Source organism: Coregonus lavaretus, assembly GCF_964263955.1.
Source record: "Coregonus lavaretus genome assembly, chromosome: 11".
Classification (NCBI taxonomy): Eukaryota; Metazoa; Chordata; class Actinopteri; order Salmoniformes; family Salmonidae; genus Coregonus; species Coregonus lavaretus.
In genome coordinates this window covers 9,313,285-9,340,678 of record NC_139998.1, presented here as the reverse complement: position 1 = coordinate 9,340,678, position 27,394 = coordinate 9,313,285, and the positions used below count along the sequence as shown (strand labels likewise).

At 42.0% G+C, this 27,394-nt stretch overlaps 1 protein-coding gene across 1 annotated transcript; it reads right to left on the bottom strand.

Moving 5' to 3' along the window:
* Positions 1–785: 785 nt before the first annotated feature.
* On the bottom strand, positions 786–25,533 carry LOC311136807 (ras association domain-containing protein 9-like; the record flags this gene model as incomplete). Its single annotated transcript, XM_084171089.1, has 2 exons — positions 786–2,127; positions 25,487–25,533. 2 exons carry the CDS (start codon positions 25,531–25,533, stop codon positions 786–788), a joined length of 1,389 nt encoding a protein of 462 aa, XP_084027215.1.
* Positions 25,534–27,394: the final 1,861 nt, after the last annotated feature.

Genomic DNA, 27,394 nt, shown 5'->3' with positions numbered 1-27,394 from the left:
AAATCAACATTTAGGCTCACAGATATCAGGTCAAAAGTTTTAGAACACCTACTTATTCAAGGGTTTTTCTTTATTTTTACTATTTTCTACATTGTAGAATAATAGTGAAAACATCAAAACTGTGAAATAACACATGTGGAATCATGTAGTAACTCAAAAAGTGTTAAACAAATCAAAATATGTGCCTTGATGACAGCTTTGCACACTCTTGGCATTCTCTCAACCAGCTTCATTAGGTAGTCACCTAGAATGCATTTCAATTAACAGGTGTGCCTTCTTAAAAGTTAATTTGTGGAATTTATTTCCTTCTTAATGCGTTTGAGCCAATCAGTTGTGTTGTGACAAGGTAGAGGGGGTATACAGAAGATAGCCCTATTTGGTAAAAGACCAAGTCCATATTATGGCAAGAACAGCTCAAATAAGCAAAGAGAAATGACAGTCCATCATTACTTTAAGACTTGAAGGTCAGTCAATATGGAAAGTGTCAAAACTTTGAAAGTTTCTTCAAGTGCAGTCGCAAAACCCATCAAGCGCCATGATGAAACTGGGTGTAAGGGCTATTTTACCGAGAAGGAGAGTGATGGAGTGCCTATGTCTATTCCTGGTTGATGGAGCTCAGATACCCCCCTTCTCCCCAACACACACACACACACACACACACCGGTCCCCCATGGAGACCCTTCTGCCCCGCCACCTCTGTGCAGTCAGACCATTATGATTATGCTGTGCCGCCAATAATCGTTTATTGAACTTCTGGGGTTAATCCAGAGAGGCAGTTCTACGTCTTAGACAGCTGTGTCCAACGGTGGCAGGATCATGTCCAGGCAGGGAGACAGAGAGTCCTGACTGTGTGTGGAGCTGATCCCTGTGTCAGAGTCTGTGTCTGTAACATCTGTAGGGGACAGGTTGTGTTTGAATCTAACTGCCGGTGGAGCAATGTACCGGGCCTGGCCTTTCATAGTCCCAAGCCTTGGCATTTCCTGTGCACTTTCCCCAACCTGCAATGTGCTCAGCTGGGAGGCCAGCTGCCAGCACTCCTGGTCCTTGGAGGCAAGTGTTGTGTCATAGTGCTTTAGCGCCTTCTGCAGATCGGCCGTTTGGGTGTGAAGGGACGCGCCGGTGCAAAGGCTAAGCCTCAGTTCGGCATGCAGTCTCTCTAGTTCTGCCGATTCCCAGGACAGGTATGGGTCGGAAGTGACCCCAGACTCTGCCATTGCCCCCTGTAACTGAGTATCCTCTTTGGGGACCTCCGGTAATGCTAACATGGCCCTCGTCAGCTCTGCATCGAAGTCCTGGGACAGCTGGGCAATAAGCTCCTGATGCCTCTGCACCTGCATCTCCAACTGGGCCACCCCGTCACTGTTGTACAGGCACTCCTGCAGCAGCTCCTCCTCGGAGACCCCCGGCTTGCTGTCCATGCTCTGGTTGTGGGGGAAGGAGACCGGGGAGAGTGAGGGAGAGCCCTCATGGAGAAGCTCTGTGTCCTGCCCCTGACCCACCTTCAGCTCCATGTGTAAGCACTCCATCTCACTGTCCAGCTCTCGCATCTTCTGGGTCTGCTGCCGGATGGTGTGGTCCTGTTGTATAAGGAGATGAACCATCCTGTCGATCTCTTCACTGCCCGGAGAAAATTCCATTACCCTCTTCTCCTTATGGATCTTCTCCAGCTTCCTGAAGGCCTTCTTCACCATACGTTTCTGCCTCTCCATCGGTATCAACTGGGAGTACTGGGCCGGGCCCTGCTCCCATCTCTTAGTCCCCTTGGCCCCCTTGAGGGATTTGGCCCCCTTGGCTCCTGATTGGGGGACAAAATCGCTGGCCTTGACCAGGGTGAACTGGATTAACAGTCTCTGGTCTCCACAGGCATTCCATAGCCTGAGGATGCGGGTTAAGGGAGGCAGAGCCCTCTCAAAGCCTTTCCAACGCTCTAGCAGGCAGAAGTATTTGGGGTCGCCGTGCAGGAGCCTCTTGCTCTCGGGGGTGATCTTGTGGTCTTCCAGTAAGGCTTGGACTATGTCAGCACATGTCGTGTGTTTGGTCACACCACACACCACCTTCTCCTCATCACACACAGACACCTGGATCTCTTTTCCTGGCACAGTTTCTTTGTCGTCGTTGTCTTTCGCCCTAGGAAAGAGATGAATACAAAATGGAAGAAGTTGGTAAATGTTTGAATAGTCAACAGGGTTATGATATGGTAACACAGTTTTACTAAATTATATATTTGTCAGACATCAATGGGTATAATTGAAATAACCCTTGAACAGCATGTAATGTAACGCAAAATGTTATGGTGTGCAATTATGGATAAACCTAGTATTTTATGCAGTAAGAACTACATCTGTATATAAATCAGCCCTTTCTAAATGCAGGGTAACCAATCTAACTTTCAGGAAACATTACATTTTATGTAATTCCCCCCAAAATACATTTCCATCTAAAATACTGCTGCTACATAGTCGTAATCGGAGGTACACTAAACGCTTACGTTTTTTTGTAGATGTGTCATTTGATTATCTTAAATAGCTTTAGAAAAAAACATATCCTATGGTTGGTGGTCTTCCATTAAGGCAGTCAATGAGCAGAACACGTAGTCACTCAATTTGCTCAGCACTCCGATTCTGATTCTATTAAATAGTTACTCATCGTCTTACTCATCAGACATGATCACTTTATAATTTTGTTCTGAGCTATTTAACTCCAAAGCCCTCATTATGTTTTCGTCTGGACCGTAAAACCTGATAAAAAATATCCTCCAAAATAGGCTTTTGATTATATCCCCTATTTAACTCAATGTTTCATTGCTATGTCTCTTTTCCATAATGGGCAAAAGCCAGAGCCATGATCCATGCACCATGAACTAGAGCCACCTAACATCCATCCAGTTCAGATCAAAGGATGCAGAATGTCGCAGAACATCACAGAACAGATTCCTACAAAATTAAGCAATAATCGACCAGATAGCATTTCATGACATAGCAATTTTGTTGTAGTACGTACAAGGAAGCCACGAAGCAGTAATCTTTGTAATGTCTTAATACCAGGTAATGTTAACATCAGATGTCTTCAAAAATATATTTAATATAAGTCCTGTAAGTCCTATAACTGCATCATATATCCAAAGGCCAGATACTGCAACATTCTAGTACCTATGTATCCTTATTGTTATCATTTGTATGTACAATAACTTTCATTCTTTCATTTCATGAGATCATAGATCATACCACACTCATGATTTGGGGTATGACATGGTTTTGGGTATGACATGGTGAGAGCCTGGTCCTAGTCTTGGTATCTGGTACTGACTCCAACTCTGACTGTTAGAGTCAATATCTGTTCTGTCTGCGGAGAGATAACCTTCTCTGACCACAAAAGCCAGGTTGGGCCAACATCAATCTCTTCAGGCAGGCTCTTGAGGCATTGTCAATCATCCGTCTACCAAGCACAATCAAAGCTTCAGAGTGGCCCCTGGATGACATAGCGTACAGTCACCTGTTCTGAACTACACAGACTCTGACATGCATCTGATGCACATATCTACAGTCAGTCAGAAATATAACAAACAATATAACAAACAACCTCATTCAAAAATAGTTTTATAGATTTACAGTGTGATACCACCATGTAGTGTTAAGGTTTCCACTTGACGTAAAAAGGCGGAGCATTGTGTAAACTTTATCTAGAACGAGGCCTGAGGAATGTGATAAGTTTGCAACAATGCAACAGGCTGGTTAATGGTTATGGAGACCCTTGAAGACTAATGGGGAAAAGCAAATACCTGAGCTATGCAGAGAGAGGGCAAACAATCTTCTTCGACACGCCTCTAGCATTCAATGACCATGACGACTTTGACCTAACCATTCCTCCACCTAATCCCTTGGAAGCCCAAAGAGCACTCAGTAACATGAGAAGTTGGAGACACTCTTCAGTCTCTTGAAATGTAAAGAATGTATTCTCCTGTGTCAGTGAGGAGTATGATGGATATAGTCCTGTACACACCAATGGAGGTGTCAAAGTCTTATCAGTGGTGTAACTACTTTAACAAAATGACAACATCAGTCATAATAAAAATTGTGCATGTAACAAAATTAAGTCACTTATTTGCAGATTTGACAAAGCAGCCTTATACCCCAAATTAACAGATAAATACATTTTGAAAACACAGACAAGTCACATAGACACATCCCAGTTAGCACATTTGGTTCCTTGGAAGTTGTGGGAATGTACGTTTTTGGTTTCCCATTGGTGCTGGGAACGAAGCCATAACTTTTTTAAACGTTCTGAGAACAGAAGTGAACATTTCGCCTGTTCTGGGAACGTTCATTTTTAGGTTTCAGTGAGGTTCTGAGAACGTTTTACTATTGTTCCCTGAAAGTTTTCCTGGGAGGTTTTATTAACGTTCTGAGAACGGAAATGATAGATTATTTGAAGATAATTAACTAACGTTCTGAGAACATGTTTCAATAAGACTTTTAATAACACTGCAAGCTTAGGTTAACTGTTTTGAACTCCAAGCACAGATAAGACACATGGAAATTAATTTGCTAAGGCCTTAATCATGAAAACACATTCATGTTTTATTGTGGCACAGCGTCAGTGCGATTTGAACCTATGATCTTCTGTTCTCTATCCATGGAATTTCTCCACTGCGCCACCAGGATGGAGCTAGTATGCCATGTATTTTTTTACTCATATGAAGCTGTTCATTTTAGTCTATTTAAACAGACCCCATTTCAAAGGAAACAAGCACTTGTTAAGATCAGGTGTGGCCAATTAGTGGGCGTGGCCAAAACACCTGAACACACTTAACAAGATATAGGATAGAGAGAGTTTTGTTGATGCTGAAAATGGAATGTATCTGTTTTTAAATAATATTCTTAGAACGTTGTTTGATCGTTACTAATGTTTTCTTGTTTTTTTATAGAAAGTTTTCTTAATGTTCTGAGAACATGACTTAAAATAGAACCATGAGGAAAGCTGCAGAAAACGTTCTGTTGAAGTACTGAAATTCCCACAGAAGAATGTTGTTTCTTAACGTCCTCTGAACAATTTGAGAACATCACTTTAAATAGAACCATGAGGAAACATGTAGGAAACGTTATGCTGAAGTACTGAAAATCCCACCTCAGAAACATATGCTTCTCAGAACGTTATGTGCTTGCTGGGAATCCTGCACAATTCCCAGAATGTTGTGGGAAGGTTGTATAACCATAGGACAACCAAACTCTCAACAAGCTCCAAGAAACATGGTTCTCAGAACATTATGTGCTACCTGGGATGTGAAGACACATGCATGCATACATACATGCACATAATTAGTGTTTGTATGGTGGGCCAGCTGACCTAAACCCTCAGCTGTGCAGGAAGCCAGAAAGCCAGAAAACTAGGAAGGCGGAGGGGAAGGGAAACACCATGTTGCAGGACCACAATCAGTGGAACACCAGCAACATCCTGCCAATGCTGCTGTATGGACGGGGTGAAGGAAAACATGAATTCCATAACTATAGCTGTGTAAATATGGAACATGAGCTGTATACCCACTCCTGTAAGAGGTTGTGAGAGAACCAGAGACCTGTGTCAAAACATTCTCTGTCTCAATGAGTAGAACAGTACGACTTGATCTCCATCTCTCTCTCTCTCTCTCTCTCTCTCTCTCTCTCTCTCTCTCTCTCTCTCTCTCTCTCTCTCTCTCTCTCTCTCTCTCTCTCTCTCTCTCTCTCTCTCTCTCTCTCGCTCTCTCTCTGAGAATAACCATATTTCCCATTAACTGGTGATAACACAACAGTAGGGCAGTGCCAAAACAGCAGCCACTGGGAACAGGTCGTCTCCTCCTCTCCTCTTGAGCCAGCCAACTCCCTGCCTGGACAAATATAAATACTGCATGGACCATTGTGTTGATTTAATCAAATGCAATAAATTCATGAGGGCTGTCAACTGGTGTGCCACTTGATATTCATAGCTGGGGAATATCTTATGGTTCAGGGCAGGAACATACACTACCGTTTAAAAGTTTGGGGTCACTTAGAAATGTCTTTGTTTTCGAAAGAAAAACAATTTTTTTGTCCAATAAAACAACATCAAATTGATCAGAAATACAGTGTAGACAATGTTAATGTTGTAAATGGCTATTGTAGCTGGAAACTGCTGATTTTTAATGGAATATCTACATAGGCGTACAGAGGCCCATTATCAGCAACTATCAGTCCTGTGTTCCAATGGCACGTTGTGTTATAAGTCACAACATTGATAAACAATAAAATGTATGACAGAAATGGACTGTCTGTTCCATCAGAGCCGCTGACGGGAGAACAAGTTTGTTTTCACCCATCTTCTCTAACAGCTCAAATTGGATCGCACAGTAAATAATGGGATGGAACTGATTCTTTTTAAAAAAGCAACATTTTACCCCATTAAATTTGTTTGTGTTGTGATGGATCGAAATTCATAGAATAGTTACATTGAGGAAAATGGGGGAGGGTCATGCTTTTTACATTTCAGTCAAGGGGAGGGTTTGGTAATTTTAAAAAATCTAGTCCATGTAATTTGTAATTGATTAAATTGAAATACAGTACCAGTAAAGAATGTGGACACACCTACTCATTCCAGGGTTTAATAATAATAGTGAAGACATCAAAATTATGAAATAACACATATGGAATCATGTAGTAACCAAAGAAAGTGTTAAACAATTCAAAATATATTTTCTATTTGAGATTCTTCAAAGTAGCCACCCTTTGCCTTGATGACAGTTTTGCACACTCTTGACATTCTCTCAACCAGCTTCATGAGGTAGTCACCTGGAATGCATTTCAATTAACAGGTGTGCCTTATTAAAAGTTAATTAGTGGAATTTCTTTCCTTATTAATGCGTTTGAGCCAATCACTTGTGTTGTGACAAGGTAGGGGTGGTATACAGAAGATAGCCCTAATTGGTAAAAAAACAAGTCCATATTATGGCAAGAACAGCTCAAATAAGCAAAAAGAAACGACAGTCCATCATTACTTTAAGACATTAAGGTCAGTCAATACGGAATATTTCAATAACTTTAAAGTTTCTTCAAGTGCAGTCACAAAAACCATCAAGCACTATGATGAAACTGGATCTCATGAGGACCGCCAGAGGAAAGGAAGACCCAGAGTTACCTCTGCTGCAGAGGATGAATTCATTCGAGTTAACTGCACCTCAGATTGCAGCCCAAATAAATGCTTCACAGAGTTCAAGTAACAGACACATCTCAACATCAACTGTTCAGAGGAGACTGTGTGGATCAGGCCTTCATGGTCGAATTGCTGCAAAGAAACCACTACTAAAGGACAGCAATAATAAGAAGAGACTTGCTTGGGCCAAGAAACATGAGCAAAGAACATTAGACCGGTGGAAATCTGTCCTTTGGTCTGATGAGACCAAATTTGAGATTTGTGGTTCCAACCGCTGTGTCTTTGTGAGACGCAGAGTAGGTGAATGGATGATCTCCGCATGCGTGGTTCCCACCATGAAGCATGGAGGAGGAGGTGTGATGGTGTGGGGGTGCTTTGCTGGTGACACTGTCTGTGATTTATTTAGAATTCAAGGCATATTTAACCAGCATGGCTACCACAGCATTCTGCAGCGATACGCCACCCCATCTGGTTTGCGCTTTGTCGGACTATCATTTGTTTTTCAACAGGACAATGACCCAAAACACACCTCTAGGCTGTGTAAGGGCTATTTGACCAAGGAGAGGGATGGAGTGCTGCATCAGATGATCTCAATCACCCGACCTCAACCCAATTGAGATGCTTTGGGATGAGTTGGACCGCAGAGTGAAGGAAAAGCAGGCAACAAGTGCTCAGCATATGTGGGAACTCCTTCAAAACTGTTGGAAAAGCATTCCTCATTGTCACGATCGTCTTGAAGCGAAGTAGACCAATACGCAGCGTGTTGAGCGAACATGATTGACTTTATTACCGTCAGTGATAATAAGCACACTACACAAAACAATAAACGACTCGTGAAGTCCACGGTGACAAAGACCGACAAGGAACAAAAACCCACAAACACAAAGTGAAACACAGACAGTTAAATATGGCTCCCAATCAGAGACAACCAGCACACAGCTGACACTCGTTGCCTCTGATTGGGAGTCACTCAGTCAAACATAGAAAATGACGAACTAGAAACACCCAACATAGAAACAGAACACATAGAATGAACACACCCTGGCTCAACAAATAGAGTCCCAGAGCCAGGGTGTGACAGTACCCCCCCCTAAAGGCGCGGACTGCGACCGCGCCTAAATACGAGCAAAACAGGGGAGGGCTGGGTGGGCATACCTCCTCGGCGGCGGTTCTGGCTCCGGCCTTGCCCACCACCCTCCAATAATCCCCCCATAGCGCCCCTGGTCCGGTCTGGCCCCGCTGGCAGGAGCTGACCTGAACGTAGCAGGAACGGCTAGCTTCAGCTCCGTTGTGGAGCAGTTGAGCGGTACCTGATTTGGCACCGATGACCCAGGCACGGGTTGTGCCGGACTGACGACGCGCACCCCTGGCTTGGTGCGTGAGGCCGGAACGGACCGGACCGGGCTGACGACTCGCACCCCTGGCTTGGTGCGTGGAGCAGCAACGGGCCGGACCGGGCTGACGATGCGCACCCCTGGCTTGGTGCGTGGAGCCGGAACGGGCTTACCCGGGCTGACGACTCGCACCCCTGGCTTGGTGCGAGTAGCAGGAACGGGCTGGACCAGGCTGACGACTCGCACCCCTGGCTTGGTGCGAGTAGCAGGAACGTTCTGGACCAGGCTGACGACTCGCACCCCTGGCTTGGTGCGAGTGGCAGGAACAGGCCGGGCTGGGCTGGCGACTCGCACCCCTGGCTTGGTGCGAGTGGCAGGAACAGGCCGGGCCGGGCTGGCGACGCGCACCGTAGGCTTGGTGCGAGTGGCAGGAACAGGCCGGACTGGGCTGGCGACGCACCCCGTAGGCTTGGTGCGTGGAGCAGGGACAGGCCGGGCTGGGCTGGCGACGCACACCGTAGGCTTGGTGCGTGGAGCAGGGACAGGCCGGGCTGGGCTGGCGACGCACACCGTAGGCTTGGTGCGTGGAGCAGGGACTGGCCGGACCGGGCTGGCGACGCACACCATAGGCTTGGTGCGTGGAGCAGGGACAGGCCGGACCGGGCTGGCGACGCACACCGTAGGCTTGGTGTGTGGAGCAGGGACTGGCCGGACTGGGCTGGCGACGCACACCGTAGGCTTGGTGCGTGGAGCAGGGACAGGCCGAACCGGGCTGTGGAGACAGATAGGAGCCCTGGAGTGAAGAGCGGCCACAACCCGTCCTGGCTGAATGTCTACCCTCACACACTCTGTGTGAGGCATCCGCACAGGACGTACAGGGCGGTGTATCCGTAACCTGGTGGCCTCCAGAATCCGCCCCTCCTTTGCCTCCGTCAGCCCCGTCGTCCATGCCGTGTGCCCCCCCCTAAAAAATTTTTGGGGTTGCCTCTCGTCAGTCTCACTCCATGGCCGGCGATCCTCCCATGTCCAGTCTGCCTGCTCCTGGACACGCTGCTTGGTCCTAGTATGGTGGGTTTTTCTGTCACGATCGTCTTGAAGCGAAGTAGACCAATACGCAGCGTGTTGAGCGAACATGATTGACTTTATTACCGTCAGTGATAATAAGCACACTACACAAAACAATAAACGACTCGTGAAGTCCACGGTGACAAAGACCGACAAGGAACAAAAACCCACAAACACAAAGTGAAACACAGACAGTTAAATATGGCTCCCAATCAGAGACAACCAGCACACAGCTGACACTCGTTGCCTCTGATTGGGAGTCACTCAGTCAAACATAGAAAATGACGAACTAGAAACACCCAACATAGAAACAGAACACATAGAATGAACACACCCTGGCTCAACAAATAGAGTCCCAGAGCCAGGGTGTGACACTCATGAAGCTGGTTGAGAGAATGCCAAGAGTGTGCAAGGCTGGCATCAAGGCAAAAGGGTGGCTACCTTGAAGAATCTAAAATCTAAAATATATTTTGATTTGTTTAACACTTTTTAGGTTACTACATCATTCCATATGTGTTATTTCATAGTTTTGATATCTTCACTATTATTCTACATTGTAGAAAATAGTAAAAATAAAGAAAAACCCTTGAATGAGTAGGTGTGTCCAAACTTTTGACTGGTACTGTATTTCTAAGTCTTTTAGAATGAATTGCTTATTAGGCTATATATTGGTGTGTGCCCGGTGCCGCCCATCATCTATGATTCTCCGCTGGGAGTGCAATATCAAGTGTGCCTATAGGCTGTTTACAAATTATCCATAGCCTATAGGCTACAGGCTACGAAGTACATGTTCAGAGAAGCACAGAGCAAAGTTATATTTCTAAGATAGCTGCTGGGATGGTGTAAACACTTGGATTTTTGCACATTCTTCAAGGCAAAACTGCTCCAGCTCCTTCAAGTTGGATGGGTTCCGCTGGTGTACAGCAATATTTAAGTCATACCACAGATTCTCAATAGGATGGAGGTCTGGGCTTTGACTTGGCCATTCCAAGACATTTAAATGTTTCCCCTTAAACCACTCAAGTGTTGCTTTAGCAGTATGCTTAGGGTCATTGTCCTGCTGGAAGGTGAACCTCCGTCCCAGTTTCACATCTCTGGAAGACTGAAACAGGTTTCCCTCAAGAATTTCCTTGTATTTAGCGCCATCCATCATTCCTTCAATTCTGACCAGTTTCCCAGTTCCTGCCGATGAAAAACATCCCCACAGCATGATGCTGCCACCACCATGCTTTGAGGGGGTATGAGAGAGTATGCTATAGGCCTATCTTTTATTAAAGAAAATTACAAAAAGCACAGACTTGCTCCTTGTTAGCTTAAGATTATGAAGAAAATAAAAGGATCAGATTATATAAAGTGATCTATAACAGCGCTTTGGTCCACTAGGAAACAGCTGTAAAATACCCAGGAAAGAAGTTACTCCGATGCATATGGGAAACACTTGTGACCTTCTCTCGTTGGGTTAAGCCACAGAAGAAGAGTAGCCAGCAGATAAAGCATTCATTCTTCTGCGTCGGTAGGCCTACTCTGTCTGGGGTGGAAAGGTAGGTCTAACTTTTGAAAGTACCATGCTCAGATTCCTAATGACGTCTCAGATTGTATTATTTGGTGTAGCACATGGTGATTTGTGAAATGTATTCCTTAGCCTGAAGTGTCCCCACTTGCCCCAGCGAATAGCTAGCTTTTCGCGTGGCGCCGACTGGTAAGATGCTTCAGGAAGGCGTTCACGTGTGCTAGCAAGGCAGAGGTCCCGAGTTTGCGCCAGGTATGGGCCGAAGCTGGAGGAAGTGGTACTCGCTAAGCAAGCAGCTTGATGTCCTTTACATTTGCAAACAGGGACCTTTTTGTTGCAAACAAGACACACTGATTTGGCATTGGAGAAATATGATGAGATGAACACATAGCCCTATCTCTCTGTCCATTCTTAGCCTGTAATTTTGGTAATTTGTGTGGTATTAAAAAATATTATGATGATATGTAAAATGACGTAGAATTTTTTCTCTGACCTGCAAATACGATGATAGCTTCATGCAATATTTTTACTATAAAGAAGATCTTTCCACCCCTACTCTTGTCCACGGTGGTCTGTGAACCCACAACCTTCTGGCCTGCAGCCCTGTGCGCTATCAAAATGCCTGCATTACCATGTAATGCTTACAGGACAAAAAAAATGTTTCTAAAACTGCATATCTAAGGCTCTGGATTGTCCAAGAAGTGAGAGTAAACAGCAGACATGTTCTCTGCTATCCACTTTGTTTTAATTATTATTTTTGGTCACTTGTTATTTTTTCAAGCGTTCAGGGAGGGTTTAGGTAAAATATATTTTGCTGAAGGTAGGGGCCATCCATTTTCATTTCAGAGTGGTCTGATTCTCTCCATGTAACACTTAGTATAAATAACATTCACTCCCTAATCTCAAATTCGGCCTTCCACCTTCTAGCTAACCACAGCCAGCCAGAGAATGCAAGCTGTTTTTGTTGTTTCTATAAATACCTTACCATTTGTTGTGATTTTAATTAGATTAGATTTATCTGCCAATTCAAAAACACAATAGAACCACACGTGGACATAATGCATTTACAATAATTAAGGATGACACAAAAAAAAGTGATCCACCTAATAATTTACAGTTTAAGTAGATTAATAATATATTGATTATGCCCAACAATAGCCTACATTTTTGCCATTGATTTAATATACTATATATTTGAAGCAATACAAATGGTTACTTTCTACCAATACATGCCACTCTGCCTCATCCAGTTGAATTAAAGTGTTCATACTACGCATAGTAGGTGGTGGCACCTCCTAAACCCCACAAAAGAAGCCGAAAAGCCTCAACCGGAAGTTATCTTTGTTACCATCCTCCATCGAGTTTTCAAACCTGTCTTTAATTAAGTGATAATGCCCGAGAAGCCAGTGTTTGGAGGATATATTGGCACAGGTGTTGTTAGGGCCAATATATCCTCCAAACAACGGCTTCGAGGGCATTATCAAATGTATACAATGAGTTACCAACATATTCAAATAATGATTGACATATTTTCATTAAAAAAGTTATTTTGATGAATTTATTCATACTATTTCATCCTTCCACAAGATATAGTCCTGACACAAATCTAGGGTTGCTACCCAAGCAGGCTGGTCGTTCGTTCTATCGGTTCAGTTGCTAGAGACGCGATCCAGATCGCTTAGTCTTTTTGTTCTGTATCTATGGACGCGACCCAGTCATCCGTTCTAAATGTTCCATTGCCATACTGGCTGACTAACTTACAGTCACGTCAAAAAGTGCAGCCAGAATAAGCTGTTTTCTAGTGACATTTATTTGGATACATCCATAACAATGAGCTAATGAGACGCGATTTCGCCTGGTATAGAATATTTGCTCACTCATCAGGACACTGTTGTTCAGAGGCACTAGCCAACAACACAGCTAACACAATCACTTCAAACTGAAGCTGGAAACACTGCAAACTAGCTGCACTTTGTTTCGTTTGACCTTTTTTCAATTGACATTTCTTTGAATATATCCATAGAAATTGTGCCAGCTGATTCATGATTTTGACTGGCTGAGAAACGCTGCCGGTCTGTCTCGTCCCGACTCCCGACATGTTTATTACTATGGGACAGCTGGAGATCGAATTTGAATATTGAAACAATGTTGCACATGTCCGAGAGACAGACAGCAAGGTTTATACAAATCTCCACTGTTGAAAACGAAATATTAGTCTAAAAGAAATGTGAGATAATGTCTAGATGCTTTTTATAGTGAAAATCAAGTTAATAGATTGCTTGGCTGGGCTGATGAGACAGTGGATTGCACAGTCAGATGGAACGGAGGAAATAGGCATTTTAACGTCATAGATTTAGCTGGTGGTAACTTGTGGAATAGACACCGGCTGGAATGCGGTTTTAACCAATCAGCATTCAGGATTAGACCCACCCGTTGTATAATACTTAATAGTAGCCAGTAGCTTTTTGGAAAACAAATTCCACAGGCTTTTGGAACTAAATAACTGTTTAATTGTTTGTATTTATCACCACCGAACGTTTTGAAATACCGAACAAAGTGGCACCCATTCAGTCGATATAGATTAATGGAGCACCAATTCGCTAGCCTGGATTTTGAATCATGCATGGATAGACAAGAGTGCCAGTGGATCATTCATGGGACAATAGACCTTGCTAGTATACAGTGGGGAGAACAAGTATTTGATACACTGCCGATTTTGCAGGTTTTCCTACTTACAAAGCATGTAGAGGTCTGTAATTCTTATCATAGGTACACTTCAACTGTGAGAGACGGAATCTAAAACAAAAATCCAGAAAATCACATTGTATGATTTTTAAGTAATTAATTTGAATATTATTGCATGACATAAGTATTTGATACATCAGCAAAGCAGAACTTAATATTTGGTACAGAAGCCTTTGTTTGCAATTACAGAGATCATACGTTTCCTGTAGGTCTTGACCAGGTTTGCACACACTGCAGCAGGGATTTTGGCCCACTCCTCCATACAGACCTTCTCCAGATCCTTCAGATTTCGGGGCTGTCGCTGGGCAATACGGACTTTCAGCTCCCTCCAAAGATTTTCTATTGGGTTCAGGTCTGGAGACTGGCTAGGCCACTCCAGGACCTTGAGATGCTTCTTACGGAGCCACTCCTTAGTTGCCCTGGCTGTGTGTTTCGGGTCGTTGTCATGCTGGAAGACCCAGCCACGACCCATCTTCAATGCTCTTACTGAGGGAAGGAGGTTGATGGCCAAGATCTTGCGATACATGGCCCCATCCATCCTCCCCTCAATACGGTGCAGTCGTCCTGTCCCCTTTGCAGAAAAGCATCCCCAAAGAATGATGTTTCCACCTCCATGCTTCACGGTTGGGATGGTGTTCTTGGGGTTGTACTCATCCTTCTTCTTCCTCCAAACACGGCGAGTGGAGTTTAGACCAAAAAGCCATGACGGCATAGTGTGTTACTAATGGTTTTCTTTGAGACTGTGGTCCCAGCTCTCTTCAGGTCATTGACCAGGTCCTGCCATGTAGTTCTGGGCTGATCCCTCACCTTCCTCATGATCATTGATGCCCCACGAGGTGAGATCTTGCATGGAGCCCCAGACCGAGGGTGATTGACCGTCATCTTGAACTTCTTCCATTTTCTAATAATTGCGCCAACAGTTGTTGCCTTCTCACCAAGCTGCTTGCCTATTGTCCTGTAGCCCATCCCAGCCTTGTGCAGGTCAACAATTTTATCCCTGATGTCCTTACACAGCTCTCTGGTCTTGGCCATTGTGGAGAGGCTGGAGTCTGTTTGATTGAGTGTGTGGACAGGTGTCTTTTATACAGGTAACGAGTTCAAACAGGTGCAGTTAATACAGGTAATGAGTGGAGAACAGGAGGGCTTCTTAAAGAAAAACTAACAGGTCTGTGAGAGCCGAAATTCTTACTGGTTGGTAGGTGATCAAATACTTATGTCATGCAATAAAATCCAAATTAATTACTTAAAAATCATACAATGTGTTTTTCTGGATTTTTCTTTTAGATTTTGTCTCTCACAGTTGAAGTGTACCTATGATAAAAAATGTCAGACCTCTACATGCTTTGTAAGTAGGAAAACCTGCAAAATCGGCAGTGTATCAAATACTTGTTCTCCCCACTGTATATATATATATATATATATTTTTTTTTTTTTTAAACTAACATGTTTTAAAACATTTCTCGTTTTTAGTTTCTCAGCTGTTCATGCACCAGATCGGACTACGTTTGTTTGCTCAAGTAGGTAACGTTACCGCTTTCCTTCATTTGTGAGTAGTTTTACTTGTGTAACTTTAACGTCAATGAGAACAATAATGCGTTAACGTTACTTGGCTAGCTTGCTAATGTTAGATGGCTTGCTAACTTTAGCTAGCTAGCTAGAAACATTAACTTAGCCGTTGCTAGCTAGCTAAATAATGGTAAATGCTGTTAAGTTGGCTAGTTTGCTATCTGATTGTGTCCTTGCTAACCGAATTACTTAGCTAGCTAGCTTTCTAACGTCTTTCTAACAGTCTGAGATATAGCTTTTTCTTTGCTACTCTGCTAGAAGGTCAGCATCCCGGAGTCACAATAGCCATTTACAACATTAACAATGTCTACACTGTATTTCTGATCAATTTGATGTTATTTTAATGGACAAAAAAAATGCTTTTCTTTCAAAAACAAGTCAATTTCTAAGTGACCCCAAACTTTTGAACGGTAGTGTAACTCTGGGTCTTCCATTCCTGTGGCGGTCCTCATGAGAGCCAGTTTCATCATAGCAGTTGATGGTTTTTGAAAATGCACTTGAAGAAACTTTCAAAGTTCTTGAAATGTTCCGTACTGACTGACCTTCATGTCTTAAGGTAATGATGGACTGTTGTTTCTCTTTGCCTATTTGAGCTGTTCTTGCCATAATATGGACTTGGTCTTTTACCAAATAGGGCTATCTTCTGTATACCCCCCCCCCCCCCCCCCCCCCCCCCCTACCTTGTCACAACAAAACTGATTGGCTCAAACGCATTAAGAAGGAAATAAATTCCACAAATTAACATTTAAGAAGGCACACCTGTTAATTGAAATGCATTCCAGGTGACTACCTCTGAAGCTGGTTGAGAGAATGCCAAGAGTGTGCAAAGCTGTCATCAATGCAAAGGGTGGCTATTTGAAGAATCTCAAATATAAAATATATTTTGATTTGTTTAACACTTTTTTGGCTACTTCATTATTCCATATGTGTTATTCCATAGTTTTGATGTCTTCACTACTATGCTACAATGTAAAAAATAGTACAAATAAAGAAAAACCCTTGAATGAGTAGGTGTGTCCAAACATTTGACTGGTAGTGTAACTCCACTTTGACATTATGGGGTATTGTCTGTAGGCTAGTGATAACAAATATACATTTAATCAATTTTAAATTCAGGCAGTAACACAACAAAATGTGAAAAAAGTCAAGGGGTGTGAATACTTTCTGAAGGCACTGTACATGTAGGTTATATGTCTTAATGTCATTTCTGATGCCAAATACATCTGTATCGTTCTTTAATTATTTTCTAATAATGCTGAGCAGTGTGCAATACAGAATGTTTTGGATCACACCTTGCTGAATTAGGAGGTGCTTGAGTGATCTGCAGAAACCTGAGCAAGCACACTTGACCTCTGAGTGAACTGAGAGGCTAGATGTTGTAAGTACATAAAGGCCTGTGGTGAAGGACTAACCCTATTCCATTAAACTACCAGGTGATACAGTTTGTGTGTTTCTGTAGTCTATGTTGGAAGACCACAGCATTCATAGTTCATACCATAATCAAATTGCTAGAGAGCTTTTTGTTCTCTAAGACATTTAATACAATACCAACAATGTCATCAATTTAAAAACCACCCTTTGCAAATGTATGCTGAAGAATCACATGCTTTTGGTTTGAAGATTAAACAAGTCCCAACAAGTAAGACAAAATGATCAGTTCTCCTTTTTGTCGCAACGTGTTAACTGAGTGACGCTATCAAGGAAGGGAAGCAGGGAAACATGGCTACATTTATATTGTGTGTGTATGTGTGCAGGCACGCACACACACACACACACACACACACACACACACACACACACACACACACACTCACATATGTCTCTGATTGTATGTAAGTAAACATTTGTTGAGCTGTTTTTATCAAGACAAGTGTATGGGTCATTCTACAGATTCGGTGCCTTTTGTGATTGAGGAGGATGAAACAATGAACATTAAAATCTTAAGCTTTTTTTATTTGATGTGACAAAGTAATGTGTGTACTTGATAGAAAATACCTTTTCCCATCTCAATGTAGAGTATTAAGTTATTATTCTGTATTATTTTCTCAAACAAGTCCCAATTTAATTCAACCCCGTCACAGTCATTTTGTTATTCAACTATTCATTTTTCCAATAAGCTTGAGATCAGCTTCTGGCATAATCTCACAGTTTAGATGTCCCTTGTAAATAATGGCATATTGTAATTAAAGAGAAAATCAAGAAAAACTGACCAGCACCATCCTTTCCAGTTTACGATGAAGAAATTTCTAATCTAACTCCACATTTTCGCAAGAAATGTGCAAGAATGCTGCGTAATTCCTGACAAAATTGAAATAGCCTTATTTACCCTGATTTAATACACACAATAAAAACACTATTGATGTTATATTTTGTGTATTTAATACAAAAATGTAAAAAAATAATCTCGTAACAGGGATGAATGCACCGCAACAGGGTTGAAAATCATGTAACAGGGTTGAGTGAAAAGCATCACGTGTCATATGTTTTATCTTTTGAGATCACTAACATGTTGCCATTTTTTAAACATTTTAAACATTTTTAAACCTACTGTCAACATAGCTTTTAAAATCTAAACAATCTAGATGAAAGCTAGACAGAGTAAAACACATTAATGAACTAATAACAGTAACAACATTTCATTGATTTCATAAAAATATCCATCTGATAATGGCAGGAGTCTGTTTGAACATTGAGCAAACATCTTAACATTGATAACCTATATAGGTCACATGTTGCCATTTTTTAACATTTTAAACTACTGTCAACATAGCTTTTAAAGTTTAAACAATCAAGATGAAATCTAGACAGATTAAAACACATTAATAAACTAACAACAGTTACAACATTTCATTGATTTCATAGAAATATCCAGAGTAATGGCAGGAATGTGTCACGCTCTGGCTCCGGGACTGTGTATTTTGAGCCAGGGTGTGTTCATTTGGTTGTGTTTCGTCATTGTTTGTTGTTTTTGTAGTGAGTACTTTAATTTAATAAAGTCATGTTCGCTCAACGCGCTGCGCTTTGGTCTCCCTCATTAGACGATCGTGACAGAAAAACCCACCTTAACCAGATCAAGCAGCATGAAGAAGAGAGAGGAAGGACTTGGGAGCAGTTGAGTAGGAGTCTCGACTGGGCCAAGCCAAGAGAAGAGGAGAAAGGTTGGACTTTGGAGCAGTGGGGTGATAGTCTGGCGAGAACGATGGAGGCCTGGTCCACGAAGAGGAGAGAACCCCAGAAAATTTTTAGGGGGGGGCTCACGACGTCGGACCAGCAGGAGGCCGCGATAGAGCGGTCCAGTGGGTTGCCGGAGGAGGCCGTCGGGTTACGGGGGCCACTGGTCGAAGAGGGGATGGAGGAAGTAGAGGCACGGCGAGAGGTACTGGCGTGTGTTGCCAGTCCGGTCCGGCCCGTTCCAGATCCCGGTGTAGGGCCAGTGGTGTGTGTCCCCAGTACAGTCCGGCCCATCCAAGCTCCCCGCACCAAGCCAGTGGTGTGCGTCGTCAGCCCTGTCCGGCCCGTTCCTGCTCTCCGCGCCAAGTCTGTGGTGCGCGTCGCCAGCCCTGTCAGACCCGTGCCTGCTCTCCGCACCAAGTCTATGGTGCGTTTCGTCAGCCCTGTCCGGCCTGTTCCTGCCACTCGCACCAAACCAGGGGTGCGAGTCGCCAGCCTGGTCCAGCCCGTTCCTGCTACTCGCACCAAGTCAAGGGTACGAGTCGTCAGCCGGATTCAGCCCATTCCTGCTACTCGCACCAAGCCAAGGGTGCGAGTCGTCAGCCGGATTCAGCCCGTTCCTGCTACTCGCACCAAGCCAGGGATGCGAGTCTTCAGCCTGGTGAGGCCTGTTCCGGCTCCACGCACCATGCAAAGGGTGCGTATCGTCTGCCAGGTCCGGTCCATTCCTGCCTCACGCGCCAAGCCAGGGGTGCGCGTCGGCAGTCCTGATCCAGCTAACTGGGTCAGATCGGACTGGGGGCACTACGGGGGGATTGTAGTAGGGTGGTGGTCAAGCCCGGAGCCGGAGCCGCCTCCGAGGAGCAATACCCACCCAGCCCTTCCCTATTTGGGGTGTAGGCGCGGTCGGAGTCCGCGCCTTTAGGGGGGGGTACTGTCACGCTCTGGCTCCGGGACTGTGTATTTTGAGCCAGGGTGTGTTCATTTGGTTGTGTTTGGTATTGGTTGTGTTGTATTTGGTTGTGTTTCCTTGTTTGGTCGTGTGACTCCCAATCAGTGGTAACGAGTGTCAGCTGTCGGCTCGTTATCTCTGATTGGGAGCCATATTTAAACTGTCAGTGTTCACCTTAGTGTTGTGGGTTTTTGTTCCTTGTCAGTCATTGTAACTGAGGACTTCACGATTCGTCATTGTTTGTTGTTTTTGTAGTGAGTACTTTAATTTAATAAAGTCATGTTCGCTCAACGCGCTGCGCTTTGGTCTCCCTCATTAGACGATCGTGACAGAATGTCTGTGTTGTTTGAATGTTTGAACATTAAGCAAACATCTTAACATTAATAACCTATAGGTAAGCCTACAGTTTGTTCACCATTTTTACTGAGAGAGCCTAGCCCACACTTCCTTCTGTATTTCCATGTGCCTAGAAGTCACCGGTTTAGGGGGATCAATGTGTTCCAAGATGTCCTCAAATGGATACCACAGGATATCATCAAGAAGTGGCCAGAAGTACCTATTTGGTCCAGCACAGCACATGCATTTGACCTGCACATGGGATTCATCTGTGGCTAGAATTATTCCGGGATAGAAATCGTCATCATATTTGGCCACGCACCATTTCCCGCATATGTCTGGATTTGCCCAATCAACCTCCCTCTGTGACACGACTGATGTAACTTTAGGGGTAAATGTGAAATGTTGTGTATTGAAACACTGGCATTCCAGTTTCTTGTTGTGGACTGTGCACATACAGCTTACATCACGGTAGGCAATTTGCCTTGCAGCCACACAAACAACTTGGTGGATCCGCATTGTGGATGGAACTACTGGCAAATCTTTGCCTTTCTGCTGCTGTTTTTGCCATTGTTGAATCTGAAATTGTAGGTCAAGGTCAAGTCAATGACCAGTTTACTCTCCAAAACTAATTACTGTATCCTTTTAATCACTATGTAGTAAAATGAACAGGAACTTGCAGATAATACTCCTAAATATGTCAATGTATATAGGAGAGAGAACAAAATAATTGTCACTTTTTTTAAGTTATTATTTTCAAAAATTCCTCGTACTTTTAGTTGATACTGTAAAACCGTAAACAACAAACATTCAACAAGAAAATATGATTGGTATTAAGCAATATACATTAAAAATATTGCTAAGATTTAACAGCTATTCAACCCTGTAACAGCCATTCAACCCCGTAACATTGAAAAATGTGATGGGGTTGAATGTGACAGGGTTGAAGATTTTGTGCTAATCTGTTGCTAATTCGGGATGCTAGCAGCTAGCAGTGTGCCACATGGCCTTATTCAACAAAAGACATTGTTATACTTCATAGCTATAAAAACAATTCTTGGTAAAATCTTAACTATGAATTCCCCCCCCCCCCAACAGAGTTGAATACCTGAGATTGACAAAGCCCATATGTGCTTAAAAAACATGAAATATTTATAAAAAGTGAGAGAGCAGCTTACCACTTGTCACACCAGGCTTCTCTGAAGACTTGTATGATGTCACTTCCTCATAAATGATGTCCACAGGATCAAACCATTATTTAATTGTGAGTGGGGGTATTGTTGCGTTACGGGGTTGAAAGAAATACAAGGACAGGGGCGCAGTGGTCTAAGGCACTGCATCGCAGTGCTAGCTGTGCCACTAGAGATCCTGGTTCGAATCCAGGCTCTGTCGTAGCCGGCCACGACCGGGAGACCCATGGGGCGGCGCACAATTGGCCCAGCGTCGTCCAGGGTAGGGGAGGGAATGGCCGGCAGGGATGTAGCTCAGTTGGTAGAGCATGGCGTTTGCAACGCCAGGGTTGTGGGTTCGATTCCCACGGGGGGCCAGTATGAAAAAAAAAAATAATAATAATAATAATGTATGCACTCACTAACTGTAAGTCGCTCTGGATAAGAGCGTCTGCTAAATGACTAAAATGTAAATGTAAAAATGGGTAAAAGCCTGAATTTCTCAGAAAATAAAATGTCTTATGCTGAGAAAATGGATTATGCATAATAAGGGGGCATATACAATTAATTTAACAAAAAAAAAGCATTATTATTTAACACTGTGTACTCAAAATGAGTCACGCCATTTGCATGATGGTCAATAGGGACAGGCGAAATTCTTAATACTCCTAAGAAAAGCAAACATATAAGTATTGAAATTCATCTCTGTTTAAAATCATATTCTCTACTCCATATTAAAAACATGTAAAACTTTGAAATGTTGTAATTTAAGTGTAGTTTGATCAATGTTCTGACAAGTTATAACACTAGTACATCTTGGGACACTGACAATACTGAAATGTCACCGAATCTGTAGAATGACCCGTATAATCGCATTGGTTTGGGTGTTGCTTAACATCCACAACCAAAGTGCTGAAGAGTAAAAGAGGCTGGTGTAAGACAGGAAAGCTTATTGAATATGGAGTTTCAGTCTTGAACATTCGTGATGTAATCAAAATGTTGAATGGATAGATTCAAAGACAACCACTGCTACTGCTTTTGCCATGTATTGTGTAGAAGTCCTCTATTGTGTTGTAGTAGAGTGAATGAACCAGTGAGATAGTTTCACATCGAAATCCTTCTAAAAATGGAACCTGAACATATTTATTTTCCATTTGTAATCTAAACCCATTCAATAAAAGAAAAGCCAATACAAAATGGGAGTGGATGGTGTACAGTAAGTGGGGTTAATCCTGTTTGTGTAAAGTCATGTCCCACAGGCAGCTAGCTGCTTTCTCTATCACGTGGAGGGCTGCTATCATAGGACGAACCTGGAGGAGACTAGGTCTGCTGCTTCCCAAATAGCACCCTAAGAGTATGTCCCAAATGGCACCATATCCCCTATATAGTGCACTACTTTTGACCAGAGCCCTATGGGAGAGACTTGCAGTTTTGGAGAGGCTTGCAGTTCCAGGCTCTTATCGAGTATGAGGGATTTGGAAGGAAATAACATCACTTCTCTATCTGGGTTTGTTGATCTCTAAAGATGACTCCCAGTCAGATAGGCATCTGGTAGAAAATACAAAATACTCTACGCCCTTCCACTTTCCTCCCCCCGGCCGATGCTGCACTGGAGAAGAGTTCTAGTAAGGTATATGGAATTGTTTTAAGAAGGTCATACCAAGGACCATTTAGCTATTTGATTTTGTATTTTAAGACCCCTTGATAAAAAATAAAAAACTAAATATTTATTTGATGAAAAACAAATGTGTTGCCCTTACTGCTATTAGCCCATACAAATGCATTGAATAACAAATTCACTAAATGGAACAACCGATAGTCCCCCCCCAAAAATCAAAAGGACGTTTGTTCTGAAGTGTCTGTCGTATATCTGAGAGATATAAGAAAGGTCAGGATTATTTATTTTTTTACATGTATTTACCCCTTTATTTTTGGCACTAAACAATCTCCATATATACTTTCATAAATTTTTTCAACTGGTACCAGGACCTTCAGTCTTGTGAGGCCTGAGGGCATCCTAGAGCAAAAAAGCTCTGTCACCTTTCACCTTTCACTGCAGATTCGGAAGTGTGACATAGGCGGATGTGGTGGATTGAGACACATCCAATGAAAAAAATCTGATATTGCTAGCTTAAACTGACAGATGTTTATGGGGATTTGTTTATTATGCTAATTAGATTTCCGCGGGGGTGCAGACATCAACCTTAGGGGTTGAAAAGCTATCTATGAAAAGATGAGACTCTCACATGCATGTATCATGTTTTGCTCTATGATGCTTACAAGCATCACAAGAGTTGTTATAACGGTAAGGGGTTTTTCTACATACAAGATAATAGGAAATCCCAGTGTCTATAATACGTAATAAGCTCACATAGTTGTTGTCACAAACTCCACACAGATGTCACTGACTAGTTGGATATTCATCTCCCAGTGAGCAAACCATTTCTGTACTTACAGCATTCATATAAATTCATTTTTATCAGGTTTTTGCATTGGCGGACCTTATTTTATTGGCATTTGTCAATAAAACTCATGAATGCAACTGTTTATGTCAAATTGTTTTGTGTTCTACTTGTAGCCTTAGTTGTCCTGAAAATAAAATGGTAAACCACTTCATTGTGAGGCTAAATATAAGAGCTGGACATGCAGACAAATGAAAGTCAGATAAATGAAAATACAATTTTGGCTGGGGTCTCGGGACTGATAGGGTTAAAGGAATTGATGGTTATTTTGGCCAGTTTAAATAAGAATTTTCAGAGGGTACAATTTGAAGTTATCAAACACAGTTGGACTAGACAGATAAACACTTCACTCTTCAGCTCTGTGTGCAATGAAAATACACTACTGTAGTCTCAGACTGGTGCCACTGACACAAATAGCAGGTTTTCAATGAATGCCTAAAGAAATGTGTAAAACACACTTTTCTTCACTTCGACTGACATCAATTCATAGTTTCACGTATAGGGTATGTCAGCCATAACAAAGTTCATTCAGCTCTTAGTATTTTTTGTAAATATATACTGGAGTAGATAGGAGCTTTGCCAACAACAGACATCTTCCCTGCATCCTGGTTGTATACTAGAGCATGACCTGTATACAACAGTTCATTAAAGATGGACCATTTAGATAAACCACAACAAATGCTTGCGTTAAGCAATCTTAGCAAACATCTATTTAGATCAACCACAACAAACGCTTTAAATACATTCAGGAATCTTACAGTAACAAACAATTATTTACATCGCTTGTGGCTAAATAACAAATATAGTTTTTTTATACCTTTAAAAGTATAGTGGTCTAGGCCACCTGGGGCCATGAAACATCAAAAAGGTAACCAAGCCACTTAAGGAAATTGCTCAAGCAAATTATACAAGTGTTGATGACAGGACCCTTCTAAACTTGAACCAAAAATGCTCTCTCTCACTACAGTCTCTCAGGTAGACACACTTTATGAAAAACTATCTAGGTTTAATTACAGAGTAGTCAAGAGCATGTCAACACTTATTTGATCCGATCTCATATGTCTTTCTGTCTAGCCTAAGACTACATACCAAGATCTACAGTGATATCTTCCCAGGAATATTTTTTAGCATATAATTATAATGTATGAGATAATCATATACGAATTCCATGTTGGACTACCTTGTGGTGACATTTGTGAACATATTCTCAGATGCCCACAGGGCACACACTAGTTGAATCAACGTTGTTTCCACATGATTTCAATGGAATTACGTTGAACCAATGTGGAATAGATGTTGAATTGATGTATGTGCCCGGTGGGGATGCTTCAATGCACAATGTTATATGAACCCTAATAATTGCTAATGTGACATGGCCTTGAGGGTTAAAACAAACCTATGCTAGGGTTTACAAAGTGGTGGTGTAGGCATTATACATGGTCTGTAACACATGTGTTATTATTTTATTACCCCCTCAAATGTCACTACACATAATATTCTGTAATGCCAGGCCTGATTTGTATGAATGAGTGACATGAGTCTGATCATCTGCAGTGTTTCAGAGTTGATCTGACTTAGATATATTGACAGCCAGGCTTTCCTATTACCCATCACAATCATAAACACATGCACACACACACAAACAGTCCACTAACAACATAAAGCTGCCATTGCATCTGCTTACAAAACCTTCTGGAATTGAATTTGTTTGCCACCATTTACCTGCACTGAGCAGAAGACCATACCCAATGCAGAACAGTTACATCAGAGAGTCTGGATGAAACGTTAAAACAGCCTATGCCGTCTTCTCTTGCATGAATACATTTGGAAATGAGAACAGATTTGCCGAACAGCCATTGGTGGTCTTTGTGGTATGCGTAAAACATGTACATAAAAAAAGGAATGTTTAGCATTCGGTAGAGGAGCAATAGTTCCCTTAACATGATAAATGTGTCTCATACAGACAGTATTCTACAGTTCTGAAAAGCAACAGGTGAGAAAAAAAGCTTTCAAATTACCTGTTTTTCAAACGCGCTTTCAGAAAGTTAATTCCAAATGGATCCATAGGAAGCCGCTCAACTGAATCACTATCCAAAGTGGGTTAGAGCCACTGAATAGCAGGACGTCCGTGACCTTTTGGTGAGTGACTTACACTAGTTTGAGAAAATGTTGAATGCTGTCCCAAGTCAGAACTCTGTCATAGCGCACTTCAGTTAGAGGCTGTCCCATCGTAAAACTGAGGATGCCGTTTGTTGTGGCCATAGATGTAATCATAGAAGGATTTTGGAACCTCTAACCCTGGCACTTTGACTGTTAAACTCATGGGTACACTAGCAATGGCTGCCTGTCCTGACTTGAATGGGAACAGTCATCTATGGATTATATTTCTATGGTTGGTTGCGGTCAGTTTGCCTTTCACAAATTTCAAAATACAATCACAAGAACAACTTAGGCCTACCATTTGGAAAACAAATACATACTGCTGAAAAGAGAACACTAATCTGTCTGTAGAAAGCTAACAAAAAAAATTCTCTACAGCTTTTGAGCGATTCTGAGCAAACAGCACTGTTTTTCAAAGTAGTTTATCTTGAGATATTGGCAGGAGCACATCGGCCATCACTGGTGAGTAGCCTATGCTTCTTCTTCATCATTGGGTGAGTGAGTGAGTGTCACTGGAACATTTATTTTGTAGCCTACTGTAGCCTATACTATATATACACTGTAACAAAAATAAATAAAAAATAATAATACAAAAAATATTGCCAGTAGCCTAGCTTTTCAGTTCTTATACAGCAATGTTGTTAAAATAGTGCTCCCTCCCTCCATGTATATACAAAGTTCCTTTAAAACAAAAATTTTTAAGTCTATCGATTTTTTTTTTTTAAATTGCAAATGTACATAAATTAACAGAAACTATTATTTTAAAGAAATTGTTGAATTACCATTCAGAATAAGTCGTAAAAAAAAAGAACAAACAATACATTCCTCAATACAACAAATAAATGCAATATTATAAACAGTTAATGTACAATAGCAATGTCTAAATCCATGACAAAAGTACACATTGATGTTGTCTTTATTGGTGAAAAAAAGAACAAGTTAACGAAGGTCTTTTCAAATTCATAGTGCTGAGCAATTAGTGCTCTTTGTGGTCGGTTTCGGTTTGATTATTAAAACAATTATCACGGTTTTCAAATTAAATGCACTTTGCATTATGCGAGTTAAATGCTGTAACACAGAATAAATAAAGGTAATAAAAGTCCCATGATGGTAGTGACTGCCCATTACTGCTTATCACTTACTAACCATTTATTCACATTACTTTACTTTTAAAAAATATTTTAGTTGTTGTGTATATTACATTGGTTTTATTTGATTATTATTATTTCATTACAAGTCCTCATCTCTATAGAGCGTCTGCCTATGCTGTCTGACAAAATCACTATTTTTGTAGTTCTTCAAAGTAAATAAGGCGTACTTTTATGACTGCTGAATACCAAATATTATTGTATTTTCAGGTACAGATGTATTTTATTATGTATTATTATGTATTTTCAGGTACAGAAAACTCGCGAAGCAACATCTTTCTATCCCTCCTCATCACGCATTCTTCTTTCTCTTGTCTCCATGTCTGCCCCACACTAACATAATGTAGCAGGTGTAAAAGAAACACCGGAAAGCAATTAATTATGGTCATTGTAGTTAATTACCACATTTTCTGCACTAAACTATATCACATTTTGTCCTGTTGGAAACTACAACTCCCTAGTACATCGCACAGTTCGGGCTTGATCTGATTTATCTCCAGAGAAACAACACAATGTCAGAGAAAAAAACCTGAAGAAATTGTAATTAAAATAATTGAACCAATGTCAGTCAATTAGTTGTTTAAAAAACTAAAAATAACCAACATTATTCTTGTATTA